This window comes from Lithobates pipiens, unplaced genomic scaffold, assembly GCF_037356315.1.
Source record: "Lithobates pipiens isolate NorthernLeopardFrog02 unplaced genomic scaffold, aLitPip1_a1.2 Scaffold_13, whole genome shotgun sequence".
Classification (NCBI taxonomy): domain Eukaryota; kingdom Metazoa; phylum Chordata; class Amphibia; order Anura; family Ranidae; genus Lithobates; species Lithobates pipiens.
This window is the reverse complement of record NW_027507718.1, coordinates 363,398,566-363,424,678: the sequence shown is the minus strand read 5'-3', so window position 1 is coordinate 363,424,678 and position 26,113 is coordinate 363,398,566. Positions and strand designations below refer to the sequence as shown.

Here is a 26,113-nt window from a genome sequence, read left to right as displayed (position 1 = left end):
GCTTTGTTCAAGGCCAAAGACATATATGATACACATTAACATTCATTTTACTGTGCTTTTTTTTTCTTGTTTTACAATTGTAATTGTTTTACTTTGTATCGTCCATATGTTATACTGTATTAAAATGCGTTTCATTGGAGCTTTACTGCATTCTCTGATTTCTGTGGGTCCCAGTGATTGTGAAGTGGAATATATCAGTTTCCGGGGTGCTATTATAATAATTTATCTTAGATTGTAAGCTCTAAGGAGCAGAGCCCTCTGATTCCTACTGTATTAAAGTGTATTGTATTTGTACTGTCAACCCTCAAGTTGTAAAGCTCTACGTAAACTGTTGCTGTTATATAAATTCTCAATAATAATAATAATAATAATAATGTACAAGTTTCTTAGATAACAGCCGTGTAGATTATCCCAGAAGATACCATACACCAGGGCTCATTAATCCGCCTTTCCTTATACAAACACATTTAAAAACAAATTGTCTTGTCTTGAAAGTTTATTAATAATTAAAGTACAAAGCATTGATAGAACTCAAATCTTGAATCCATCAGCTTAATGACTCAGTCATAGTCAGATCTGTCATAGTCTAGTAGTTTCTCCATTACGAAATTTCTTTCACTTGTGTGTGCCTTTACCCCTTAGCCTCTCCTCCCCCCTCACATGCACTTTAAATATCTGAGATGCTTGTATATCTCCAGGTGGTTCTGCGAAGGAAGAGAGCTGCATAACTCACCTGACATTAACATCTCCTCAGAGAACGACGGTCTTCAAGTGCTTGTCATTGCTGAGGCCTTCGAAGACGACACCGGGCGCTATACTTGTACGGCATCCAATTGGCTCGACTCTGACACATCTTCAGCTGAAGTGTTTGTAGAAGGTAATGTTTTATGTGCTCATAAGCTCATTGCAGTTTCTTGGTGGGCAATGTGGATGAAAGCCTTCTGCGTATATTCATCCAATTATATATATTTTTTTCTGTAAACAATAACAAGGCCTCAAGTAAAACACAGGAGCGGAGTCTGCTTTGTCCATTGCAAACAGATTCTAGGTATATTTTTCTAGTGCAAGTTAAACAATGAAAGAAAGGATCAGATTGTCTGCTGGTGGACAATAATCTGAAAAGTAATTTAAAATATTATTTCATAAACAGATTATATTAAAGAGGAAATGTAGTATTTTTATTTATTTTTATATACCTTGGATTAATAAACAGAGTCCCGTCCGATTGTGCTAATTGTATTATGTATATTTTGTAATTAAATATATACATGTGACAGCCATGTTGTCTGATTACATATGTAGGTAGGCATTGCCTTTCTATAGTTGTGTTGTTTTGGTGGCCAACTTACCTCACTGCAAGGTCTACCTGACAACATGTTTTGGACTGTAAAGTTGGCCATATACATTGATTTTTTTCATTCAGTCCACAGGTTAAAACATTTACAGATTCCTCTACCCTTGCTAAACTGCTTGGTTTTACGAATTTCCTGATTTAGTTACTGTATTCTGACTGGATGCATCTGCTGTTCAGATCAATGATTTTCTGCCCGGCTTCTTCAATTTTTCATGCAAAAGATGCCAGGGGGGAGGGTGTCTACATGGCCACCCATGGAGTCAATTTCAATCAGTACATCACTATCCAGCCAACATTCATTCCGTATGTGGCCAAAGTTTTTAGGCCATGCTTCTCTTGTTGGTCACAGAGGTGCACTTACTTGTACTTCTGTGACCCAGAATCCACCGAAAGTGAAAATAAAGTAAATTACCAAGTTTTGGGTGGACATCACAACAGTAGTTGAGGGGAGATCTTCCAATAGGGACACTAGTTCTGGTGACACCCCAGGATTCTCTCACTTTGAAGGGATTTTCTCTTTTTGGCTATGAGAAAGGAAGTGAAGGGAAATCTCCCCAAAGGGATATAAAAAAGAAATAAACCATCAGAGATTGGGATATGGCCCTTCCTTACTCTATTCAAAACTGTAAGAAAAAAGTTTGCTTTTACTGACTTTTTAAGGAATTCATAATATCAATGATATGTTCATTCAGTTAAAAGGCCATAATACATAATAGCTAAGGTAAATAATAGTTTGTGACAAGAAAAAGGCAATAAAACAAGATTCAAACAAAGGTAAAGTTAAATTGATGAAATTGTATTGTTATGTTACATACTGATTACTTATACTTGGGTTTGGGTTACTGTGCTCTATCCTTTTAGTTTTCCATTATACATAAAGTGTATTTACAATTTTGCCACTCAGTGTTTCTTATATGTTCCCCCTCACACAGCGTTATCTTTTTAGATGTTTCTTAGGAGAAGGTATCATGGCACACTGCAAGCATTTACTGCAGATGGCAAGCTTCTAAATCTTTGTTAGAACATAGATAGTGTTCAAATCTAGTTTACAGCTGATAATAAGATCTGCCAGCACAGTACAGAAATGCTTAATTATAACACTGCTCCACTTTTGAACAAAGAGAACTTAATATTTTTCAATCTTGAAGTTTTTACGCTGGAGCATTCAAAATGGCGAGCCACAAATTAAAAAAAAAAATAAGTTACATGAATATGTTGCAGATATAAGGTAATTGTTATCCCAATGTGACTGTAAAAGTGAAAATACACTTTCAGAATGCTACTTCATACACGATGCCTCACATATAAAGTGTCTGATGGAAGAACAGTGTGTAATTCCTTTCCAGCGACCACCCAGTGCCCTGGCAGCAGGAAAGGGCGATTCTGACAGGCTGCTAGAAGAGAAGTACAGAAAGCCATATAAAGAGGCACTCATACACGAGGCTTCTATTATGCTTGACTGGGAAAGTATGTAATGTTCCTTGTTATTATTTCAGGTGCCAGTTCCTCTGACTCGGACAGTGAGGACTTTACTTACAAACCAAATCCTGGAACAATGCCTCAGTGAGTAAACATTCTGCTTACTGGAATTAAGCAAATTATGTTAATTATGGATCCATTGAAACACAGTGAATGTTTTCATCTTCATTTGCTTTATTTACCCGGTTGAAATTTTGGCAGATAATTTAATGAGATGTGCATGTAGGCAGAAATTATTTATTCCAAGTGCTGATAAATAATCTGTGTACTTGCCGGTAGACAAAAAAGCTGGTAAAAATCCAATGCCATGGATGCAGTGGTAAGGGGCCCCCTATTGTATCGCCTCTGATTCTCTTCCCATTTTGTATTAGACAACAATAAATGTTTGATTGCAAGAAATATATTAGTTTATACCAGGGATCTCCAAACTTTCTAAACAAAGGGCCAGTTTACTATACTTCAGACTTTAGGGTAGTGGGCAAGGGCTTTTTATTATTCTAGTATTATTCTGGGCTAGTCAGAGTAGAAAATTCCCTGGCGTCCAGTGGGAGTGAACAATGCCCTATCTTTTTTTGTCAGTGGGGGGGAATGGTGCCCCATTGTTTCTGTCAGTAGGGAAAAATAGTACCCCATCGTTGATGTCAATGGAAGGAATTCTGCCCCATCGTTGATGTCAGTGGAAGGAATTCTGCCCCATCGCTGATGTCTATGGAAGGAATTCTGCCTCATTGTTAGTGTCAGTGTCAGTGGAAGAAATTCTGCCCCATTGTTGGTGTCAGTGGAAGGAATAGTGTGCCCTATTGCTGGTGTCAGCGGGAGGAATAGTGTCCCATTGTTGGTGTCATTGAATGGAATAGTGCCCCAAAGTCTGAATAAAGGCAATCAAAAGGGCTACAGTTTGGAGACCGCTGATTTGCACTATACGTTTGTCAGAACCTGGTTCACCCTCCTCTCCTCTGTGACCATAATATCTATCTTTGCAACTTAACCTCTGCTTAGTTCTCTACAGAAGTATATGCAAACAGCAATAGGTGACACTTCTGCTTTCCATAAAGTTGTTCTAGACTGACATAGTCGTCGTGAAGTAGGGGGTCTCAAAGTGAAAAAGCAGAGGAGTGGTATGTGTAGTTTGGGGGAACTAAGAAATCTTTCTTTATCCAAGGGTTCCTATAGGCTTTTTATGTGTTGGAATTGAACTTAAATCACAGATTTGCCATTACTTAAGTTCTATGGGTGAGCTTTATGGGGCTTTTTTTGACCTGGTTTGAATTTCTGTGGACACAACAAGTCCTTTGGGATATCTTTATGCTGATGAAGGGTAGCCCTTTGTTTAAAGGCAAAACAGTATTTGTGAATAAAATAAACATACATTAGCTGTACAAACACATGTCCTCTCTCACCCATGTCAGTATATACCCCCATAAATGATCAAAGACAAATTAAGCTATTTACAGTAGTATATGTGTTAATGGTATGTTCCTTGCAGCATTCGCGAGGGTGACAAATGCTGAAATATACCTTATCCATATTTAATGGTTTTTGTAGCAAACAGTTAAAAGTATGGCTCAAAGCATATCCCTTTCAGACTGACATGAGGTGTGACTGGCTTGTTTCCAGCCTAGGGCAGTCTGTCTCCATATAGAGAATGCTAGAAACAAGTACATATCAGACACACAGAGGCAGTGATTCAGGTGCCTGCAGTCAGACTTGAACAGTCGGAAACTTCAACAGCAGATGTTGAGCAAGGGTAGCTGTCAGGAGATTAATCAGCAACCTGTCACTGATGCAGATCTCTCCTCTGTGTGAGAATTTTCAGAGAGGAGCCTTTATCGGAAAGCCTCATACACAGAAAGCAGTGAATGAAGAGGTGATAACATATGCCAGCTATGACCACATTTCACACTTTTTATTAGTTTTCTCTTACTGTAATATTCTGTAACTGTACTGTGGTGCAAAACACTACATTAAGAAACCAAATTAATCCTGTAAAGGAAAGGTACAGTAATAAACCATGTACAATACAGATTAGAGGTACAGTCATAGCCAAAAAGTTTCTATCACAACCATATATTTTTTTCTCTCATTGCTTAACCACTTTCAGACCGGACCAATTTGCTGGTCAAAGACCAGACCACTTTTTGCGATTCGGCACTGCGTCGCTTTAACTGACAATTGCGCGGTCGTGCGACGTGGCTCCCAAACAAAATTAACGTCCTTTTTTTCCCACAAATAGAGCTTTCTTTTGGTGGTATTTGATCACCCCTGCGGTTTTTATTTTTTGCGCTATAAACAAAAATAGAGCGATAATTTTGAAAAAAAACGCATTATTTTTTACTTTTTGTAATAATAAATATCCCCCAAAATTATATAAAAAAACATTTTTTTCCCTCAGTTTAGGCCGATACGTATTCTTCTACATATTTTTGGTAAAAAAATCGCAATAAGCGATTATTGATTGGTTTGCGCAAAAGTTATAGCGTTTACAAAATAGGGATAGTTTTATAGCATTTTTATTAATAATTTTTTATTATTTTTTTTTTACTAGTAATGGCGGCGATCTGCGATTTTTATTGTGACTGCGACATTGTGGGGGACCCATCGGACATTTTTGACACATTTTTGGGACCATTGTCATTTATACAGTAATCACTGCTATATAAATGCAGTGATTCCTGTGTAAATGACACTGGCAGTGAAAGGGTTAACCAGTGGGTGGCAGTGTAGGGGTTAAGTGTTCCTAGGGGTGTGTTACTAACTGTGGGGGGGGTTAGGCTTTCATTTAGTGTACACTGATCTCTGCTCCAATCACATGGAGCAGAGATCAGCGTCACTAGTTACTAGGCAGAATGGAAAAATGTTGTTTATACAGCATTTCCTCCATTCGGCCGCTCCGTGAGACGATCGCGGGGATGCCCGCGGCGATCGAGTCCGCTTGTCCCGCGACCGGACTCACGGGGGTCCCGACCAGCGCGGGAGCGCGCCGCCGGCGGCGCGCTCCCGATGGCACGGCGGCAACGAATATTGGACGTACATGTACGCCAATATGCCTGCCCGTGCCATTCTGTCGACGTACATCGTCGTGCGCTGGTCGGGAAGTGGTTAAACACAGGCAGTAGCCAGTGCTACCACTAGGCAAACTAGGTGGCCGCCTAGGGTGCCCTGCTGCCTAGGGCGCCCGGCCACTGGTTTTCCTACTCCCATCTCTCTGCAGCAAGCAACAAAGTCTCAGCATCAACAGGCAGCCGCCGCTCTGTTCACACATAGTGTCAGAGGCCCAGCAGTGGTGGAGGACTGTGTCTGCGTCCCAACTCCCGCAGCAAGCAAACATTAATTGAAGGGCACTGGTAGGCTGCATTTGATGGGCGCTGGTAGGCTGCATTTGATGGGCGCTGGTGAGGCTGCATTTGATGGGCGCTGGTGAGGCTGCATTTGATGGGCGCTTTATTAAAAAGGAGGGATTTACATGGGCATGGAAAAGGGGCGGAGTCAGCCAAGGGGGGGGGGGGTGGCACAATGAGATTTAGCCTAGGGTGTCAAAAATCCTTGCACCAGCTCTGCCTATACAGCACTGTTAAAATGGTTAATTAAATTTTTGCTGTTGACTGTAGCAGTGACACATTTGATTTCGATATAGAGCCTTTAAATATTAACAATATTGATATAATTGTTTTGTATAACCCTCCACAATATATTACCATGGCACTAGACTAGATCCATAATTTGTTAGGGACTCTGCAGTGCTTAAACTTACTTTAGTGTCACTCCAGTGCTCATTGTTGCTCAATCGAATTCCTAGAGTATCCAGGTATGCCCTCTGCTTTCCCATAATGCAATACTCAGAACCTGAACAGAAAGTTCCAGCAAATTGTCAAAGGAGCAGCAGAGCTCAGGGTAGGGTAAAAGTGACACTAAAAGTAAGCAATGGCATGTAATGGTTCCTGACACAGAGTGGGAAGGTTTCTTATGTGACTTTGGTGGTGAGATCTCTACGGTTGATTTATTGAGCCTGCATTCTGGCCAATATAAAGGGCTCTCACTTTCCCTGTTGGTTTTTAATGAATTTCATATGATAAGAATATGGTTGGTTGGCAACACCCTCTGGATGGGCATGAGCTCCCAAAACTCTAAGGTGGGTAGGAATTTCATCACTGGGGTCATCAAAAGATAGTAAAATAAAACAGTTGGAGATTCTGCCCACCAGATTCCACCTAAAACTGAAATACATTTGGTTTGAGTGCAGCTGTTAAGAGGTGGCAAAAGCAGGTCACGGATAATAGTGCCATACAGGGCTGATAGCGCCTCAACCCTTGAGTTATGCCTGTAATAACACAACACTGAACAATGGTCATACATGCATAACTTTGTCAATATGCAGATATGAAACTTTTTAAGTTTGAGAGTAAACAACAGGAAGAAAAGCACAGTGGATTGCATATATTGTTGGTGACAATAAACAAAATATATAAAAAAGGAAAATGCAGCGCTTAGATCATTTGGCTACACACCCTGGGTGTATCCTATAATTTATGGACTTTCACCTTTGTAATTTTGTTATTCTGTGTTTTGGTGTTTGTGATTGTGATTTCTAAGCGCTGCATTTTCCCTTTTTATAAAGTTTGAGAGTAACATACTGTAAATTACCTGTTAAGGTAAACGTATGAAATTACCTGGGCTCTTGCTCTGCTGATTATATATATATATTATTTATGTTTACTTTTAACTTGGCTGTGATACTTGGATCTCCGGTACTGCAGAATCCTACAATGAAAACACACATCTGTTTCATTTTTTTAGAGCTCAAAAGAAAACAACATCAGTTTCACTAACCATAGGACCATCATCACCAAAATGTGGAATAACCACTGCAATAATGCAGCCAATTTCTATTCCTGTACGTCAGGTAAGTCACTTTTACTCTTAAAGTCACTAAAGTCTAGAATACAACACACCTTAAATGAGAATAAATTTTGCTAACATACATATTATGTAGATTTCCTTTAAATATTTTTGAGTATTTTACATTATTGTATTATGATTGTATTATTACAATTGAGTATTGCATTATTATACATTATTCGCTTATCTTAAATTATCCTTTATTACTTTTTATACTGTATATAAATAAATGTTTACTGTTCAGATGACTAAAAACTGATATCTGTTAACAGGTCCAAAGCCCTACATCTTATTTGTGTCGCCAAGATGGGTCCAGTTCTAGATTCTCTTCTCCGTCTTTTACCAAGGTTTGCTTACACATGATACCTACAGACATATACACATTTTTTTGCTGTACATTTTTTGCATGAAAATAGAGGGTGCATAAATTTGTATATTGTGAACAATTATTATTTTTTACTGACACTTTTATATCCTTACATGCTTTGTCTGAGTAGAGTTCTTCAGCTTGAGAGTGAGTAGTGAAAATCTCCCGAAGACTGAATTACTGCCCGGTCAACTGCTTGACCTTACTTACTCTTCCCTAGCTTCTAAGCACCTACCAGTATCTACTAATACTGTAAAGCTCTGTACAGTAATTTAAAACAATAACTATGGGTTTCAGCAATACAGTTATTTGAATTCGGGGAGACAGGCTTTGAGGTAGAGCAATTGGCTGGGCAGCAATTGTTAAACTTGAAAGTGAAGAAAAATGATGGGGAAAATGTAAATCATTCATTTAGTAAAGGCACACCATAGGAATATTTACATACAAGAAATATTTAAAAGAGAAGTGTGAGATTGAAAAAAACAATCATACATACACATCAAGGTTGATGCAGCATCAGCCGGATGCTATATCTGTCCCTTGGCATCTATAAGACTGAGAACTGAGCATTCAAAGGCCGCAGATCACTCAGTTCTTGTTCGTCGCTGAGCAGAAAACTGGCTACTTACCATCATTGTCTCTCTGCTCTACCCCTCCAGTGCTCACTGGAGTACCAGACTGTAGAGGGGGCAGGAGCAGTTGGCTCAAGCTCTCTGCGGTGTGCTGAGAGACTGAGCCAGCTGCCAGTCAGGTATCTGGGTGGATCCGGACATTAAAGTCGTGATCTCTCCAGAGCCTGGACTGGCTGAGTGACACCAGCTCATAATGGACTTTAGCCAGCAGTTGGCTGAATACAGATCACAGGAATGCAGAACTAAGTGCATTCCCATAATCCACAGCAGAAATTGGGCCAAAATAGCTTTGGCCCCGCTTCTCCTTTACTACCGAATATGCAGGTTCCTGCATGTGTAGATTTGTGAATATGGGCATATGGGCGTGACTGTGCTAACTTCAAATGAAATAAGAAAAAGCAGCTAAAAAAATGTGACAAACATGTGAAGCATAAATGGTGAATGCATACATGTACACATCAATATTCAAATTAAACCATGCAAAAGGTCAAGTGTTCAAGTGACAAGTATAAAAGGACAAATGTGATAAAACTCCAATGGATAAACTAAATCTGTTATAGATGGCCCATATGTCATCTGCAAAAAGATGGTGAAGCAGGGATTTATTGTGCTGACACTGTCCAACCAGGAAAACATCAAGATAGTACTTGGTCAATAGAAGAAAGAGGTATATGTACTCCTACCAGAACTGGTGGACTCAAGTGTCAGCGACAAAGAGTCATATAGGCATTGGTGCCGGAATTGGCAGACATACGAAACTCCAAATGATCCACAGCCTCCACCAACGTTAGTGATGGCCACCAAACGGTCCTCCGACGGCCAGAACACCAAGACTGGATCCAAAAGGTCAGGACCCAACTGGACAGCAGGGCAATCTCTCATCCGGGTAGCATGAAAAAAAGGAATGCTTCCAATAGTGTAGATCAAAAAAGTATATTTTTTTATTTATAAAAACCGGCATACAATAATAAAAAACTGTGATCACAAGCTAAAAGTTTTGGACAATGTGAGGAGCGATAAGCCTGGCCCAATGCTTTTCGATCAAAAAGACCTTCAACTGGGGCATATAGCAGCTTCCCCCCCCCCCACATTGCTATTTTTTATAGACTACATGGAAAAAGACCTATAATGAAGAGCCAATCATCATTTAACAATGCAGAGACTGCTGATTGGAGCAAAAAGGTCTCCTGACCGCATAAGCTCCAAGCCTCACTGGGGACCAACGCAGAGGGAAAACACAAGACACACGGAACTACAAACCATCTCAGTAATGATCCAGAAGTGTATGTAGCTCTCACCCGGAAGTTGTGTGGCCAGCAGAGGACAAACACCTTGTGCAAAAAGCCAGCAAAATTCAGGTGAAAAGGTCATGTGACCATGTGACAAAACTGGACCAATAACTGCCAGAAAGTCACTGGTCCCTTTATCAAAGAGTATCCAAACTAAATGTTCCGCAGTAATTCCATGTTGGGTCAATAATAACCCCCAACTTGGCAAACATATAGAACCTAAATGTCCAACAGTAACAATCAAAGGAATAGTATTTGGTCACGTGGTCGGAAGTAAAAACGGGCGCTGGGACCAATCAAAACGTATGAGAGAGAGATGTATTCAGACCAAAAGTGGAAGTGGTGAACTGGAAGTAATTGGTCACGCGGACGGAAAATGTGTAGATTTGCACAGTTATTCCGCGTACACATGATCGGACTTTTCGTCAGACTAGGTCCGGCGGACGGGAATCCGTCGGACAATTCGATCGTGTGTGGGCTCCAGCGGACTTTTTTTCCCCAAAAGTCAGATGGACCTAGAAATAAAACATGTTTCAAATCTGTCCGACGGACTCGGCTTTCTAGCGTGCAAACCGTTCGTCTGTGTGCTAGTCCGACGGACCAAATACGACGAAAGGACAGCTATTGGCTACTGGCTATTGAACTTCCTTGTTTAGTCCTGTTTACATCATCACGTTCAAAACGAACGGACTTTCGAACGGACTTAGTCCAGTCATGTGTGGCCAAGTCTGTTCATTCAGAAAGTCCATCGGACCTCTGCTGAAAATCCGTCGGGAAGACCGTCGGACCTAGTCCGTTGAAAATTCCAGTTGTGTGTACGTGGCATTATGTTATTTAAATGTGTAAGTCTATTTTCATTAACAGTGCTCTAATTCTCTCTCCCTAGCCTTCTTAAAGTAGAACTGAAGGCCAAACTTTTTTTTTAATTTTGGATAGAGAAAGAGAGGGTTATAATCCATATGTTTTGCAACCTGTGTCCTCTTGTGGACTTTTTCATTCTATTAATTTCATTACTGTCCCATAGTCACAAGAGGAAGTGCAAGTATATCCTCCAAAGTGAAGGAAATCGATAGTAGTTACCCGAGTCACCAGAATTATGTCCTCATAGGAAGATTTTCCCTCTTGTTCTGATGACCACTGGAAATTTGGGATTTTCTTTTATTTTTGGTGACCTCCTCAAGGCTAAAATCTTCACAGTGAGCCCCCATAGAGTATTCATATGGGATTGTCTCTCAAGCCTCTTTTTACTGGTTGGCTCTTTGCTCCATTTTAGGCCTCATGTACACAGGACATTTGAAAACCTCTTATGAATGCTGGAACTTGACAGTTAGTAACTGGCATTTGCAGCGTTTACATGCCATGTTTATGCGCGTTTAGTGGCGTTTATGCATGCTTGTGTTTAGAAATGTTTTTACAGATCAGTAGACCCTCCAAAATGCCTCCAATGCAGGAAAAAAGACAGAGTCTCTCTCTCTCTTGTCTGTTTTTTACCATTGCTAATGGTCAGAAAACAAAAATGCTTATAAACGCGAGTTACCTCGTTTACACGATGTTACAAATGCCTACCATCCTGAATGCAAATTTTTGCTTTCAAAAATATGCTTCTAACCTCAACTGCTATAAATGTCTGAGTGTACATGTACCCATAAGATGACATTGAGGAGAGTTCAGGGGCTGCTTAAAAAAAAGCCCAAATGCTCCTAATTGTCCATTTACCAGCTGCAGTGTACATTAATCCTTGGATTTTTCTTTATTAGTTAGAAGGTTAACATTTCATTGCATGTAGCATAGTTTTTTTAATATGATTTCAGCCATATGGAACTGAGAGCCTAAAAGTAACTGTGGTTATATTGTCATAGGTGTATATCAGTCAAAGGTGGCCTAGGGAGGTTTGTAATTGGATTCTACCTTGAAATTATGTGGCTGTGGTACTACAAATCCCAAAATTTATTGTAAACAGGTTGTTTTAATGGTGCAAGACCAGTTGCAGACAAAACCTTGTCTTGTTTTACTTGAATGAGCAGTTCTGCAGATTCATTCAGCCACTCGATACTGTAAAAAAAAAAAAAAAAACAGATTAACAAGTAATGTATTTAAATGTGAATAAACCAGTAATACATATGTTCATTTGTAGGGGCCTGATATCCTAAGAATGCTAACAGGAGGTTGTGATTTACAAATGTGAATAGTAATGTTGCTTCTTATTTACTGTGTTATACAGTTTAGATCTTAACCCCTAGAATACTGTAATCTGTAGTTTAATGTCCTAAAGGACATCTCTCCATATCATGAGAATGTTAGGCTGGCCATTGGTTTACGAAATTTCAAATGAAAATTGTTAGGACAAGCCTTAGGAAAACTTGTTTGAAATTCCCAGAACATTTGAATGTAATTTTGTTTGGAATGAATGGACTTTGCCAAGTGAAAACCACATACACTGTTCGAAATTTGTTCGTTGCACTATGGTCGAAAATAAACATCAATTTGACCCACTAATCATTTTAAAAATGAGCAAACTTTCTTAGAACATTCCTTTCCTAATAATTTTCTTTTCAAATTCTACCTATCTATGGACAGCTTAAAGAGGAGGTCCAGCCTGGGTGAAAAAAATTAAAAGTCAACAGCTACAAATACTGTAGCTGCTGACTTTTAATATTAGGGCACTTACCTGTTCAGGTAGCCTGCGATGTCGGCACCCCAGTCGATATTCGGATCAACCCCCGGTGCTGTCACTGCCATTCCTGGGGGACTTTCAGCTTCACTCCTGGTTCCCTACTGTGCATGCCGAAGCGCGCTGCGCTTTCTCATTGGCCTGGTAGTGGGGGAAAGAGTAGGGGGGGCTCGGCCTGCCTCCGGAAGTGGGGAAGGGGAGGAAGCATATAAGCGAGAGTTCCACTTTTGGGTGGAACTCCACTTTAAATATGTGTTGCAACTAAGAACTAGCAGCACACACCTTTGCGATCTACTGTGGCCCCTGTACGGCCAAAGGATAGGATCCCTGAAATTATGGTGAACAGGGCAGGCTAAAATTAAATACAAAGAGAAATAAAAATGTTTTAATATACTGGTCCCTAGGCAGCCTATGAGTGCCCTATGGCACAACCTGCCTTCTTAAAAAATATCCCTGTATATGGCATGCTAAATGCCACACCAGAGTTTTGGGTGTTTTCTATTAGTAATAAAGCTGATGAGTTATTGTATATGTTAGCAGATTCTTACCCGTGGGGCTTGGTTTACTAAAGTGTGCAGTAAGGTAAAGATTGGTGAAGTGAGGTGAAGTGTACACAAACATTCAGTCATGTGCATGTAAATAAAAATACAAATAAAAAATGCTTGCCCTTGACTGGACAGTGGAATTGAACGCAGAATAGTACTTTAGTAAATCAGGCCCATTGTCTGGTTCTTACATAGAATTATGGATTCAGTAAGTGTGCTTTTCATGCCTGAGTAAGGCAACATCCTGAACATGTACCCTGCACTGCCTTATTATTGCTTTCACAACATTAAATAGCTGTGCCTATTTATTTTATTGAAATATAGGAACTTCAGAGCCTGTCAGCATCGGAAGGGCAGGTGGTCGTGCTGGAATGCAGGGTAAAGGGCACACCACCAGTCAATGTGAAATGGTTTAGACAAGGAACTGAAATTCAAGATTCTCCCGACTTTAGAATTCTCCAGAAAAGTAAGATGGATATGTTCACCTACATCTATTCTAATGTGCAATGTATAGGATAAAAAATGTATTGTATTTGATATAAATGAATGGTGATGAGTGACATTTGTATTGTTTTAGATTAATGTTGTGTGTTTCTTGCTATGCAGAAATAGCAACATTCTACATTTGGGAGGGATAGAGCTTAGAAAAAAGTCACTCATTTTATGTTACAAACCTCTAGGGCTGTTGGCTGTCTTGGCCTCACACCTAGTAGCTCACAATGTTTGAACTGTAAGATTTTTATTTTTTTTGGACATTGTGGTCAGATTAATACGTGCATGGTCCCATGTCTGCTATGTTTTTGACCAATGAGATAGCTTACTTATTTTTAATCACTCTACAGTGTATGGATTAAAGGAACATCAGTACGTTTTCATTAATGCCGGCCAAACACGGTTCGCATTTCGAAAGAATTTTCTTTCAACAATGGTATCTAAGAATTTTTGCACGAATTTTGCACCATTAGTGGGCTGCAGCAACACCTGATTTTCGTGCGGAAATCAAATTTGAGGAATCGGACATGTTGGCATTTTTTTGAATAACGAACGATTTTCTAATCAATGATGGGAGAATCGTGCGAGAAATGTAATAAGAAAAAAAAATTTATGGAGAGAAAGAAGATTCCCGGATTCTTTTCTGTAGCAACATGAGGTGAAATTGAAGGCTTGGTTTGCCAAATTTCAAAAATCAATGGTGGCATCATCGGATCACAAAAAAAAGCGAACTTTCTTATTTTGAAAATAACATTAGTTCGAAATTCGACCATGTATGGCCTGCCTAACAATGATGAAATCATGATTTTTTTTTTTTTTACCTAAAGGTCACCTAATGTGCCTTAGTTGGACACAAATGAAAATTTGGAAGAATGAAGTATTTAGTTTCAAACTAACATAGTAATGTAGACTTACTCATGAAAAAATATATATTTCCATTTATCTTTATTGGCCTTGTCTCCATCTGTCAGCTTGAGAGTCACTGATGAGGGGTCAAATAAAGATAGTCAGTTGGTCAGCTGCTTGACCTAATATGTTGCCTTCCATCTTCTGACTGTACACAACAGAGATTGTTTGTTGTTTACCTCTTTCTTAACAATGGGATGCTGAACAGGTATAATAATTAAAAATGGAAGTTTATTTATAATTATACAACAACATCATGTTATAAAAAACAGTGATCATGATCTTGCTGTACTGCTGCCTTTTCAGAAGATGCAGCCTATGAGGAGGGATTACTGCAGAGGCCTGAACTGGTAAAATTCTCATTAGGCTTCACACAAGGAGGTAGTATATTGCCAATCAGCTTCTTAGGGCAGAGGGAGAGGCACTAATTCCATTGGAGGATTCTATTTTGTGTGCATGCTCCTACTCTGCGCTGCTTCCACTATAAATGCTACATTGATCTCTACAGTCCATACATTATAATAGGTTGCATTAAGCCCATTCATTTGTGGGCTGCCAATGCACCCTAGTGTGCCAAAAACCGCTCCAGGCATTCCCCCTCACTAAACCTATAGCTGAATTGTCCTGCACAAGAGTGAACACAGATAAACAAATAATGCCTTTGGAGTTGATCACAGCCATGAAAATGTTCATTGTAACCAAAGGTGCTGTTGAATTTCCTCTGGGTCTTTGTGCACCAATGAGTTCACCAGCAAAACAGTTGAGTAAGATTGACAAGACCCTAGAGATTTGTCTGCATTCCTATGGGAAAAATAGAGGCACTTGTGACCTAAAACCTTATTTGGTTATCAGGAGCCACATACAGACTCTTTTGAGTAGAAAGTGTTTAGGCAAAAACACACTTTTTCCATGCCCTGATCATTTAGACCGAGGAGAATTAAAGTTCAATAAAGATCACAAACCCACTGAGGTTTCTTTCACCCCTAAATTCCCTATTTTAAGCATTTACAAATAAGAAATGCAATATTCAGAAAGATGAATGAGCAGCTTAGAGGAATGTAAATAACTATTTCAGTTAAATAGTTCTTTTATTTATACACATCTCTATACCAGAACAAAGAGAGGGGCAATTTGAGGAGGAATGAGGGACAGATTTATGTCCACATTTAATTGCAGAAGAGACACAGTCATTTCAATTGAGTTGGAAGCTACAGATTTGTATAAAGCTGAAGAAATGCACTATACATATCTAAAAGAAAAAAAAGACTTAGAAAGACTGTAGATTCCCATTGACAGCCCTGCTTGCCAGCGGGAATGCCTAATCTTCTGCTATTTTTCTGCTGGCAAACAAGTAGCACTCTGTTAGCATACCTTCATATATAAATGTAAATGTTTGAATAAAGAGAATACCACTTGTATCATTTAATACTTTTCATGTCAGCAAGGAAATAGCTGTCATAGTTCTGAAAGATGACAATGACATCCCTTCTACAAAATCACTCTTTGAAATCTTCACTAAGTAATTGCAATCTGTGTTCTACATGTAGCAATAAAGTTATATAAAAGTAACAACCTAACCCTTAGGCCACGTACACACGGGCGGACTGTCTGCCCAACTTAGTCCGCCGAAACACATTTGAGCGGACAGTCCGCTCGTGTGTGGGCTTCAGCGGACTTTTTCAGCGGACAGTCTGGCGGACTAAGTCTTTCGGAATTTCCGTAAGATTGTCCGTCCAAACTTGGTTTGAGCGGACAGTCCGCCCGTGTGTGTGCCAGTCCGCTGTACTTTCGAAATGAGCGGACTTTTCCCGCCCGGAGAAAAGTCTGCTCATTTCGAGCGGGTATCCAGGTAGGCGGGGCCCACGACGGAGACGTCGCGGGCCCACGACGGAGACGTCGCGGGCCCCGCCGCCTTGTATGGACTTAAAGGGGAACCCCAACGCCGAAAAAAAACGGCGTGGGGGTGCCCCCCAAGTCCACAACAGACCCTTGTCCGAACACGCTACCCGGCCGGCCAGGAAAGGGGGGCGAGCGAGCGCCCCCCCTCCTGAGCTGTACCAGGCCGCGTGCCCTCAACATGGGGGGTGCCTTGGGGAAGGGGGGGCTGCGCGGCCCCCCCACCCCAAAGCACCTTGTCCCCATGTTGATGATGACAAGGGCCTCTTCCCGACAACCCTGGCCGTTGGTTGTTGGGGTCTGCGGGCGGGGCGCTTATCGGAATCCGGGAGCCCCCTTTAATAAGGGGGCCCCCGGATACCGGCCCCCCACCCTATGTGAATGAGTATGGGGTACAATGTACCCCTACCCATTCACCTGTGAAAAAAAGTACAAAAAAAAACATAACACAGGGTTAAAATATTTTATTGCACAGCTCCGGGGGTCTTCCGTCTTCGGGGGTCTTCTCGCCGGACTCCTCCGCTATCTTCTTGTAGCTCTTTTACTAGCGGAGGAGTCCGGCTTTCTTCCTCCCCGCCGCCGGCCTCTTCTCCCGACTTCGGGGGTCTTGTCCCCCTCTTCGGTTCTTCTGCCGGGCCAACGCGCCTTCTTATAGCTCTTTTACAGGCGGTGGCCCAGTCTTCTTTCGCCGCTGTCGCCGCTGTCACTGTCGCCGCCGCCTTCCGTTCTTCTTCTTCGTCTTCTTCTTCTTCTTCTTCTTCTCCAGGAGATGTTGCCTCGACGATCTCTCCGGCTGGAATGCCAGAGCCGCGCTGCGCGGCCACTTATATAGTGACAATGGGGCGGTGTCACATGGTATATGTCACATGGGTTGGTCACATGGGTTGATGTCACATGGGGACTATGACATCGTAAGGGGGCGGGGTCACCATGTGACACCAACCCATGTGACATATACCATGTGACACCGCCCCATTGTCACTATATAAGTGGCCGCGCAGCGCGGCTCTGGCATTCCGGCCGGAGAGATCGTCGAGGCAACATCTCCTGGAGAAGAAGAAGAAGAAGAAGAAGAAGAACGGAAGGCGGCGGCGACATCGGCGACAGAAGACCGGGCCACCGCCTGTAAAAGAGCTATAAGAAGGCGCGGTGGCCCGGCAGAAGAACCGAAGAGGGGGACAAGACCCCCGAAGTCGGGAGAAGAGGCCGGCGGCGGGGAGGAAGAAAGCCGGACTCCTCCGCTAGTAAAAGAGCTACAAGAAGATAGCGGAGGAGTCCGGCGAGAAGACCCCCGAAGACGGAAGACCCCCGGAGCTGTGCAATAAAATATTTTAACCCTGTGTTGTGTTTTTTTTTGTACTTTTTTTCACAGGTGAATGGGTAGGGGTACATTGTACCCCATACTCATTCACATAGGGTGGGGGGCCGGTATCCGGGGGCCCCCTTATTAAAGGGGGCTCCCGGATTCCGATAAGCCCCCCGCCCGCAGACCCCGACAACCAACGGCCAGGGTTGTCGGGAAGAGGCCCTTGTCCTCATCATCATGGGGACAAGGTGCTTTGGGGTGGGGGGGCCGCGCTGCCCCCCCTTCCCCAAGGCACCCCCCATGTTGAGGGCACGCGGCCTGGTACGGCTCAGAAGGGGGGGCGCTCGCTCGCCCCCTTTCCTGGCCGGCCGGGTAGCGTGCTCGGACAAGGGTCTGCTGTGGACTTGGGGGGCACCCCCACGCCGATTTTTTTCGGCGTTGGGGTTCCCCTTTAAGTCCATTCCAGGCGGCAGGGCCAGCCACGTCTCCTTCGCGGGCCCCGCCTACCTGGAGACGCGCTCGAAATGAGCGGACTTTCCTCCGCGTGTGTGGGCGAGTCCGTTCATTTCAAAAGTAGAGCGGATTGTATGGCGGACTTAGTCCGCCGTATTAGTCCGCTCAAAAAGTGCCGTGTGTGGGCAAGTCCGTTTATTCAAAAGTTTGGACGGACTGTCTGTCGGATTGTCTGACGAACTTAGTTGGGCAGACAATCCGCCCGTGTGTACGCGGCCTTATTCTCCTAAAATAATTCATACACATCCACTACCTTATGACCCTGTAATCTATTTTTATTTATTTATTTATTTATTTTTTTACTGTGTTTTTCTGACTCATTCTAATGTCCTCAAAGAGATCCCAGACATATTCTTTCTCACCCCTCACTTCCATACATGTTAGTTGCAGTTGTATGCACTGCCCTGTGGACACTACAAATCCCATAGTCCATATTGTGAAAGAGAGGGTGGTTATGTTCCTACATACAGTGGGACCATGGAGAATGAATGTAGCCACCCTCTAACAGTAAGTCAGATCACAGCAGAAGAAAAAATTTAATTTTAATATTTGAAGTAGACTGAACAGAAGGTACTTTTCTGAGATGGGAGCATATACTTAAATATAATTTTTTAAACCAGAGGTTAGAATCAGTGTAAGTCTAAGAAGGAACATACAATACCTCTTTCAACCACATAACTCTATGGAAGAGTGCTACTTGCTAGTCAGCCAGAAAATGTTAAGACCTTCTTTTCCCTAGAGACTTCAAAATCATTTCCGCTTGCACATTATTATCCTGTACATTCATAATGGAAGTCCAGAGTCGTCAAGTATATATTGTTCTCCTGGCTAATCTCCTTGCTTCTGGAGAGGTTGAGAGGTTATACATTGTACTACATCTCTCAAACCCACAGACAGGAAAGTAGTTAACTGACGATTATTATTTCAAGCAAGCTACAAGTGTATATGATCTATGTGTATGCACGCTTCTATGCAAGAATACAGACCGGTCTGGATGGTTTGTGCTTTTACATAGGTGCAGCATCCAGGTTAGCTAAAATCACAGGAGATACTATGTAACATGTAAGGTTGATGCCAAAAGGTTAGTGAAAATGTCATGAAGCAAAATACCTGTGTGAGAAGTCTTAGGTAGAAGCTTTCCTGGCCATGTACTAGCTTAAAGAAGTATAGCCAAAGCTTTTTTGGTCCTACTTCTAATATGGATCACAGAAGTGCAGTTCATTCTGCACTCTTGTGACCTGTTTTCAGCCAACAGTGGGCTAAAGTCTGCTATTGGCTGACACCACTCAGTTGGTCCAGCAGCCGATCTTGACTTTAAAGTCAGGATCCACCCAGATGCCTGGACCAGCATGGCTCAGCCTCTAAGCGAACTGTAAGAGCCTAAGCTAGCTGCTCTCACCCCCTGCACAGCCCAGCACTCCAGCAAGACCCAGTGAGACTGACAGTTACCACTCCCTGCACATAGTGGAGGGGAGAGCTGAGCAATCAGCAGTGTTTGATTGCTTAGTTCTCAGTGCAGAGGTGGTGGGGGACAGATGCAGCATTGAATCAATGCTTCATCCACCTAGGTGAGTATAACATTTTTTTATTTTTTTGGAAACCCATACTTCTCTTTTAAGGACAGCAAATGTGACACTATTCAACCACCTAGTTCACCAACCTAGTATGCATTCCAGAAGTCAAAATATGACATCTGTCTCACACTGCTTACGTACCTTTACTTGTGGATTTATTATTCTTCCTATAATCATTGCAAAGCTGCTCTGATTCTTGAATTGAATAAAAGAACAAGACCAAACATTTACTGGTCTAACAGACTTCCCTGCCAACCAGAACACCCAAAGTCGTTAGTCCTAATTGAAAGGCTCATCTGTAATCCAAATGTTGCTTTACACCCAACTAATGTCTATGGTTACTACCATAATTTTAATCATACATATAACAATTAATCTATTGTGGGTTTGATATTTTAAACAATCTTTCTCTCAAAAAAGATAATTTGGCATAAAAAATAAAATATCAATTTTGTCATAGGACCTATTGCTCCTTTTATGACAAAACAATTGTTCCCAGTCCAGTAAACAGTTCATTGAAATTCAATTTATAATTCATTTGTTGATGGTGTAGGTAGCATTAGACTGAGTGCTTGCAAATAATGTATTTTTATTTTATTGGGTGCATAGATATTCTGCAGGTTCCTTGAGCAGGTCTGGTCCTTCCATGTTGCCTGCTGAACAACTTTCTCTCGCTTTATTCATTGTTATATATTGTATGTGCCCAGTGTGAGTGCCATTATATATTACAGTAGGGGCCACGCTTTCAAAAAATTGCCACTTGGTTCCAGTTAGGATTTTTTCTTGCTGGCCATTAGGCTGGAATCCTGCTGATTGTTTTGTATCTGGTATGTGTGTAGCTAATGACTCCTCACATTATACACCTTACCAACCAGTTACAAATATGTATCACTTAGCGGTTTGTTATTTTATGGCCACTGTAAGGGCTTGATGCCTATCTATATCCCCATGCAACCATATTTATAGTGAGTTGTAAAACAATAAAAAAAAATATATAAATATACAGTATATGGTATTTTTCCAAACTGTTTATAACTTTTTGTGTTTTCTTTTACAGAACCACGCTGTGCTTCTGAACCTGGTAAGGAGTTAATACATTTTGAAAAGTTTTGTTTGCTAGTATTGTGAGTTTATCAAAAAGCATAAGATCTGGGTTCATAGTGTTGCAAACATGACAAGACCAATTTCTTTTTAAAAAGGAGCTACTGAGGCTCTTTAAAATGATGGCAATTAAATGTCTGTGAGAAAAATATCAATTCCACACATACACTATATTTATGTTTGTGAATTGAACATCATTTTGAATAAAACATCATGTGATATATAATGAACACCATAAAATTGTTAAAAATAAAATTAAGATAAAATCTATGTGAACTAACTAAATGCAATTACTAGAAAAACAATGTAGAGAAACATGGACTTTATAGGCACACAGTTATATATATAATTTTATTGAACATTATGATCCATGAAAACACATTCATAAAAGTATAGGTTAAAATAAATGATCAAATCAGGCTGCTAGTATAATCCTTTAGATCAAACCAAGCCCACAATAACAATGTTAAAGCAAACAGGTGCTTAAAAAGGAAGTAGAATGCAGGGAAGGTTGGTATGAGTGAAGGCCGTCTGATGTAGCTCAATAGCTTGAGTAAAACATGTGGATCTACATCAGGCGGCCTTGACTCATACCAACCTTCCCTAGATTCTACTACGTTTCAAGCACCTGTTTGCTTTAACATGTTATTGTGGGGTTGGTTTGGTCTACAACAGGAGTTTCCAAACTTTCAAAGCCTTGTACACACAATCGTATTTTCCGCAGACAAAACCTCTCACTTTTGTCCGAAGGGAGTTGGCCCCAAACTTGTCGTGCATACAAACGGCACACAATTGTCGGCCAACAAACACGAACGTAGTGATATACTACATGGTTTTTCAGCTCTTTAGCGCCACCCTTTGGGTTCCTTCTGCTAATTTTGTGTTAGTAGAAGTTGGGTGAGTGTTGATTCATGCTTTTCATTTTGCGCTTTTCATTTTGCGCTTTTCATTTTGCGCTTTTTTATTATTATTTATTTATTTATTATGCAGAAAGTTTAGCTGTTAGCCAGCATTAACTGATCAGACTTTTTCTTTCTCATATAAGATTGGGCACCCATGGAGTAATATTCTGCATGGTTTGAATCATCTATCATAAAGCTTACTGGTCTGTATTGCACCACACAACGCTATATATGTATTTTTTTTAAATGCTAACACTAAAATGATAAAGTAAGCTTTGTCATACTGTTGGGGTCAAATGTATAGATGTAGTGTTCATAATGACTCTTAAAAGCATGTCAAAACCTAGACATTTTTTGGCCACTGCTCATCATAGACATACATGTGTCATAAAGAGTAGAAGACTATGATACTATTAATCAGCTCAGTCATAAACTTACACTTGTTGCCTTAGGGAAGTATCACCTTTAAACAAGGTACCTTACAAATTACTATACAGTCGGTAGCACCGTCCCTACACGCACTGCACACTCACACAGCCTGGGGATCCCAAGACCAGCAGCTTTTTCTCATCACTCCTTCCTCCTTTCCTGCTAATGTGTTCTCCACTTGTTCTGTCTAGACGGAAATCACCCCCGTATCACAGACTGTTTTGTGACTTAATAAACAGTCCAGTTGTTTAAGGCTACATCCCAGTTTGTCAAATTACCTGATCTGTTCTCTTTTATGCTCATTTGACACAGTGCCGATTGAACCCTTGAAAGACAAGGTTGCTAGGGGGGGAAAAAAAATGAATCATTGGCCAGCTGTTGCTGCTTTCACCCATTACTCAGCTGTCTAGAAGTGGCCCTATCAGATTTCTGCAGCATACTGCCTTTGTGGTGACATGTAAAAAGTGCTTTTATTAGATAAAAGGGAAGAAATTTTATTATAATGTCTAAACCATTCGCTTTTATGCTTTTGTTGTGAGTTCCTATATAGCAGTCAGACAGTTGTGAAACCTTTCCTCAGGGATTCCAGATAGGGAAAGTTTTTATTAAAAGCAATAACACATTTATTTGACTGCGGCCCTGCATGTCCTCAGGATTCAACAAATTTCTTCTCAGGCTTGTAAGTCGACTGATACAATATAAAACAGAAAATTGCACCAAGAATAAGAGCTCCCATTTTAAGTAATTATCTTTGTGGTAGTTAAAACATTTGTTATGCCTCATTTCTTAGTCACTGTTAAAACCATTGTGCAGATATTAGAGATTAAAGCTTGCCATAGACTAAGCAGTGATTACCAAGAAATGAATAGGGCAACAATCAGCCTAAGTACATTTTATAGTCAGCTCTAGCTTGTTAGGACTAAAAGCAATGCTAATATTGAATAAACTAAATAAAGATTTCAGTAGATCAGGAAATGGTTCAAACTACTCTTAGTTTTTCTTTGTCCTGTTGGGGAGATGGTCCTTCACTTCCTGTCCCGGAGACTCAACTGGAAGTGAGAGGAAGCCACTTCAAAGTCAGGGGAGATGTCCTGTGAGATGGCAGGTCCTGGGACAGATGTTCACCAGGAAAGGTTTCCACTTATATCCTGTTCAGGTGGCAAGTGTAATGCCCCGTACATGCGATCGGACTGTCCGACAACAAAACTGTGCAATTTTGTTCGAAGGATGTTGGCTCCAACTTGTCTTGCATACATACGGTCACACAAATGTTGACCAGGGTTAGGGTTAGGGTGAGGGTTAGGGTGAGGGTGAGGGTACTTGATTCCGAGCATGTATGAACTGTTGTCTGACAGACTTGTGTACACATGATCGGAAAGTCCGACAACAAACTATTGTTGGTGGAAAATTTGAGAACCTGCTAGCCAACATTTGTGGGCAGAAAGTCGGCCAACAAATGTTCGATGGAGCATACACACGGTTGGACTTTCCACCAACAAGCTCACATCTAACATTTGTTGTTGGAAAATCTGATCGTGTGTCCGGGGCATTACATTTTTGAATTCTCATCACTTTCTCTCCTGAAAGCAATAGTCACAGACAGCTATAAAATCCTGACAGGTTCTAACCAGGATGGAATTTTTGCAATGGAACCTGTAGATGCATAGTTTTGGTGCCCTAAGGCTTCATGTACACTAGCAGCTCCTAACCTTGAGTTTAGAAGCTTTTGCTGTTTTTTGCCAAAGCTCCTAAACTCAACTTCCTGAAATCCTATGTGTCAATGTTAGGTGAGCTTCAACCTCTGCCTCCTGAACGCATAAGAATCACATTCAGGATAGGAAGGTTTTGACTGCTAGCCATGTGAAAATGCAAAACGCAGCAATATGTTTTGCGGTTTCCCATTGCCCCAGTAAATGTAGGCAGGGTGCACATGAAACCTTAGTAACACCTGTCTGCTATAATCACCTCTTTTAATCGGAACATTTCCTTGATTTCTTAGTCATAACTTTGTTTAGGATATTGAGATAATGTGGTTGAGACTGAAATCTTTAGATTTGTATCTGAGACCAGCAACTAACACAGTGAACATAAGTATACTTTTATTCTATAGCTGGCCATAGAAGAGTCAGATTTTTTTTTTCAACCAGCAGGTTAAACAACAAAAAAAACTGACCCAATTCCCCTCATTAATACATTTGAGGTGGATGGGGGAATTCTCAGGCTGTGTCCTTGTATTCTGACAGTAGGGAGGCTTCCCCATCATCAGAAAATACTGATCAGTGCAGGAGGCTATAGCCCGCATCACTGATCGAGAGGAAATTTTCCAGCCTAGGGGGCTTGTACAGAAGTCTGTATATCTATAGTGCTCATGGATCGCAATTCGTCCGATCCCTGATAAACCAGCCAAATTTAAATCAATCTGTGGGGAGCTTTTGCTACCATATTTGAAAACCAGCAATTCATACTGTTGGAATAATCTCCGGGACCATATGAATTTGACATCAGTACAACTTACAAAGTTATGCTGTGCCTGGCAAACCATTACTATTGTTTATAGTAAAAACCTATTGAACAAGGCTAATGGGGTTAAATAGGAGTACAGCATGACTGAAAGCATGATTGATTGAAAGGAGTCGAACATATTCACTTTCAAAGTGAATTTTCTATTTCTTTATGTGAATGAGGTGAAACAAAGCGAAAATTCACAAAAAAAAAAAAAAAAAAAAGCTCACACATGATTAGTTGATTCAAGTCAGCACAACGCACAACGTCACCTCATTCACTAAGCTAAGGTGTTTATTTTCTGTCTTTTCTCTTTGTAACACAGATTTTTACTTACCTTAGTGATATTGAATAGGATAATATATTGCAGCTTACCAATCCTTAGATGTAGTGGCTGCATTCGTTTTTTCCTTTTATTTCACTTGATCCAGCAAGTAACCCGCTTCCTGTCTAATGCCCTGTACACACGGTCGGACTTTCCAATGACAGAGGCGATTGAGTTCGCATTGTGCGCTATACAAGTATTTCATTCATTCATTCATTCACAGAATCCGTCTGATTTTTTCCGACTGATTTTGGCCCAAACTTGTCTTGCATACATACGGTCGCACAAAGTTGTCGGAAAATCAGATCGTTCTGAACGCGGTTACGTAGAACACGTACGACGGGACTATAAACAGGCCAGTAGCCAATAGCTTTCATCTTGTAATTTATTCTGAGCATGCGTGGCACTTTGTCCATCGGAATTGTCTACACACAATCGGAATTTAAAAGATCGGATTTTGTTGTCGGAAAATTTTAGATCCTGCTCTCAAACTTTGTGTGTCGGAAATTCCGACGGAAAAAGTCAGATGGAGCCCACACACGATCGAATTTTCCAACGACACGATCCGATCGCACATTTTCCTTCAGAGAGTCTGATCGTCTGTACAGGGCATTAGGGTGTCTACATATTGGATGATGTACTAAAGCAGACACCTTTGGACAGCACCATTGTCAGTCTGGAGAGGGTAGTGATATGCCCCATACACATGATTGGACTTTCCGAAAACAAAACCGTGGATTTTTGTTCGAAGGTTGTTGGTTCTAACTTGTCTTGCATAGACATGGTCACACAAATGTTGGCCAACAATTACAAATGTAGTGACGCACAAGACGTATGGCAAGCCAATAAAAAGAAAGTTCATAAGCCATGTGATGTCTCCATTACGAACGCTAGTTTTACAAGACCGAGCGCTTCCGGGGCTCGTACTTGATTC

At 41.0% G+C, this 26,113-nt stretch overlaps 1 protein-coding gene across 3 annotated transcripts in view; it reads left to right on the top strand.

Moving 5' to 3' along the window:
- Positions 1 to 26,113, top strand: part of PALLD (palladin, cytoskeletal associated protein) — a 451,294-nt gene that overhangs the window by 194,887 nt on the left and 230,294 nt on the right. For all 3 annotated transcript variants that reach the window (XM_077477177.1, XM_077477176.1, XM_077477178.1), the window contains 6 exons: positions 699 to 877; positions 2,851 to 2,917; positions 7,628 to 7,733; positions 8,002 to 8,076; positions 13,558 to 13,699; positions 20,978 to 21,001. In XM_077477177.1, the coding sequence (XP_077333303.1) occupies positions 699 to 877; positions 2,851 to 2,917; positions 7,628 to 7,733; positions 8,002 to 8,076; positions 13,558 to 13,699; positions 20,978 to 21,001 (593 nt within the window). The remainder of the gene's footprint in view (positions 1 to 698; positions 878 to 2,850; positions 2,918 to 7,627; positions 7,734 to 8,001; positions 8,077 to 13,557; positions 13,700 to 20,977; positions 21,002 to 26,113) is intronic.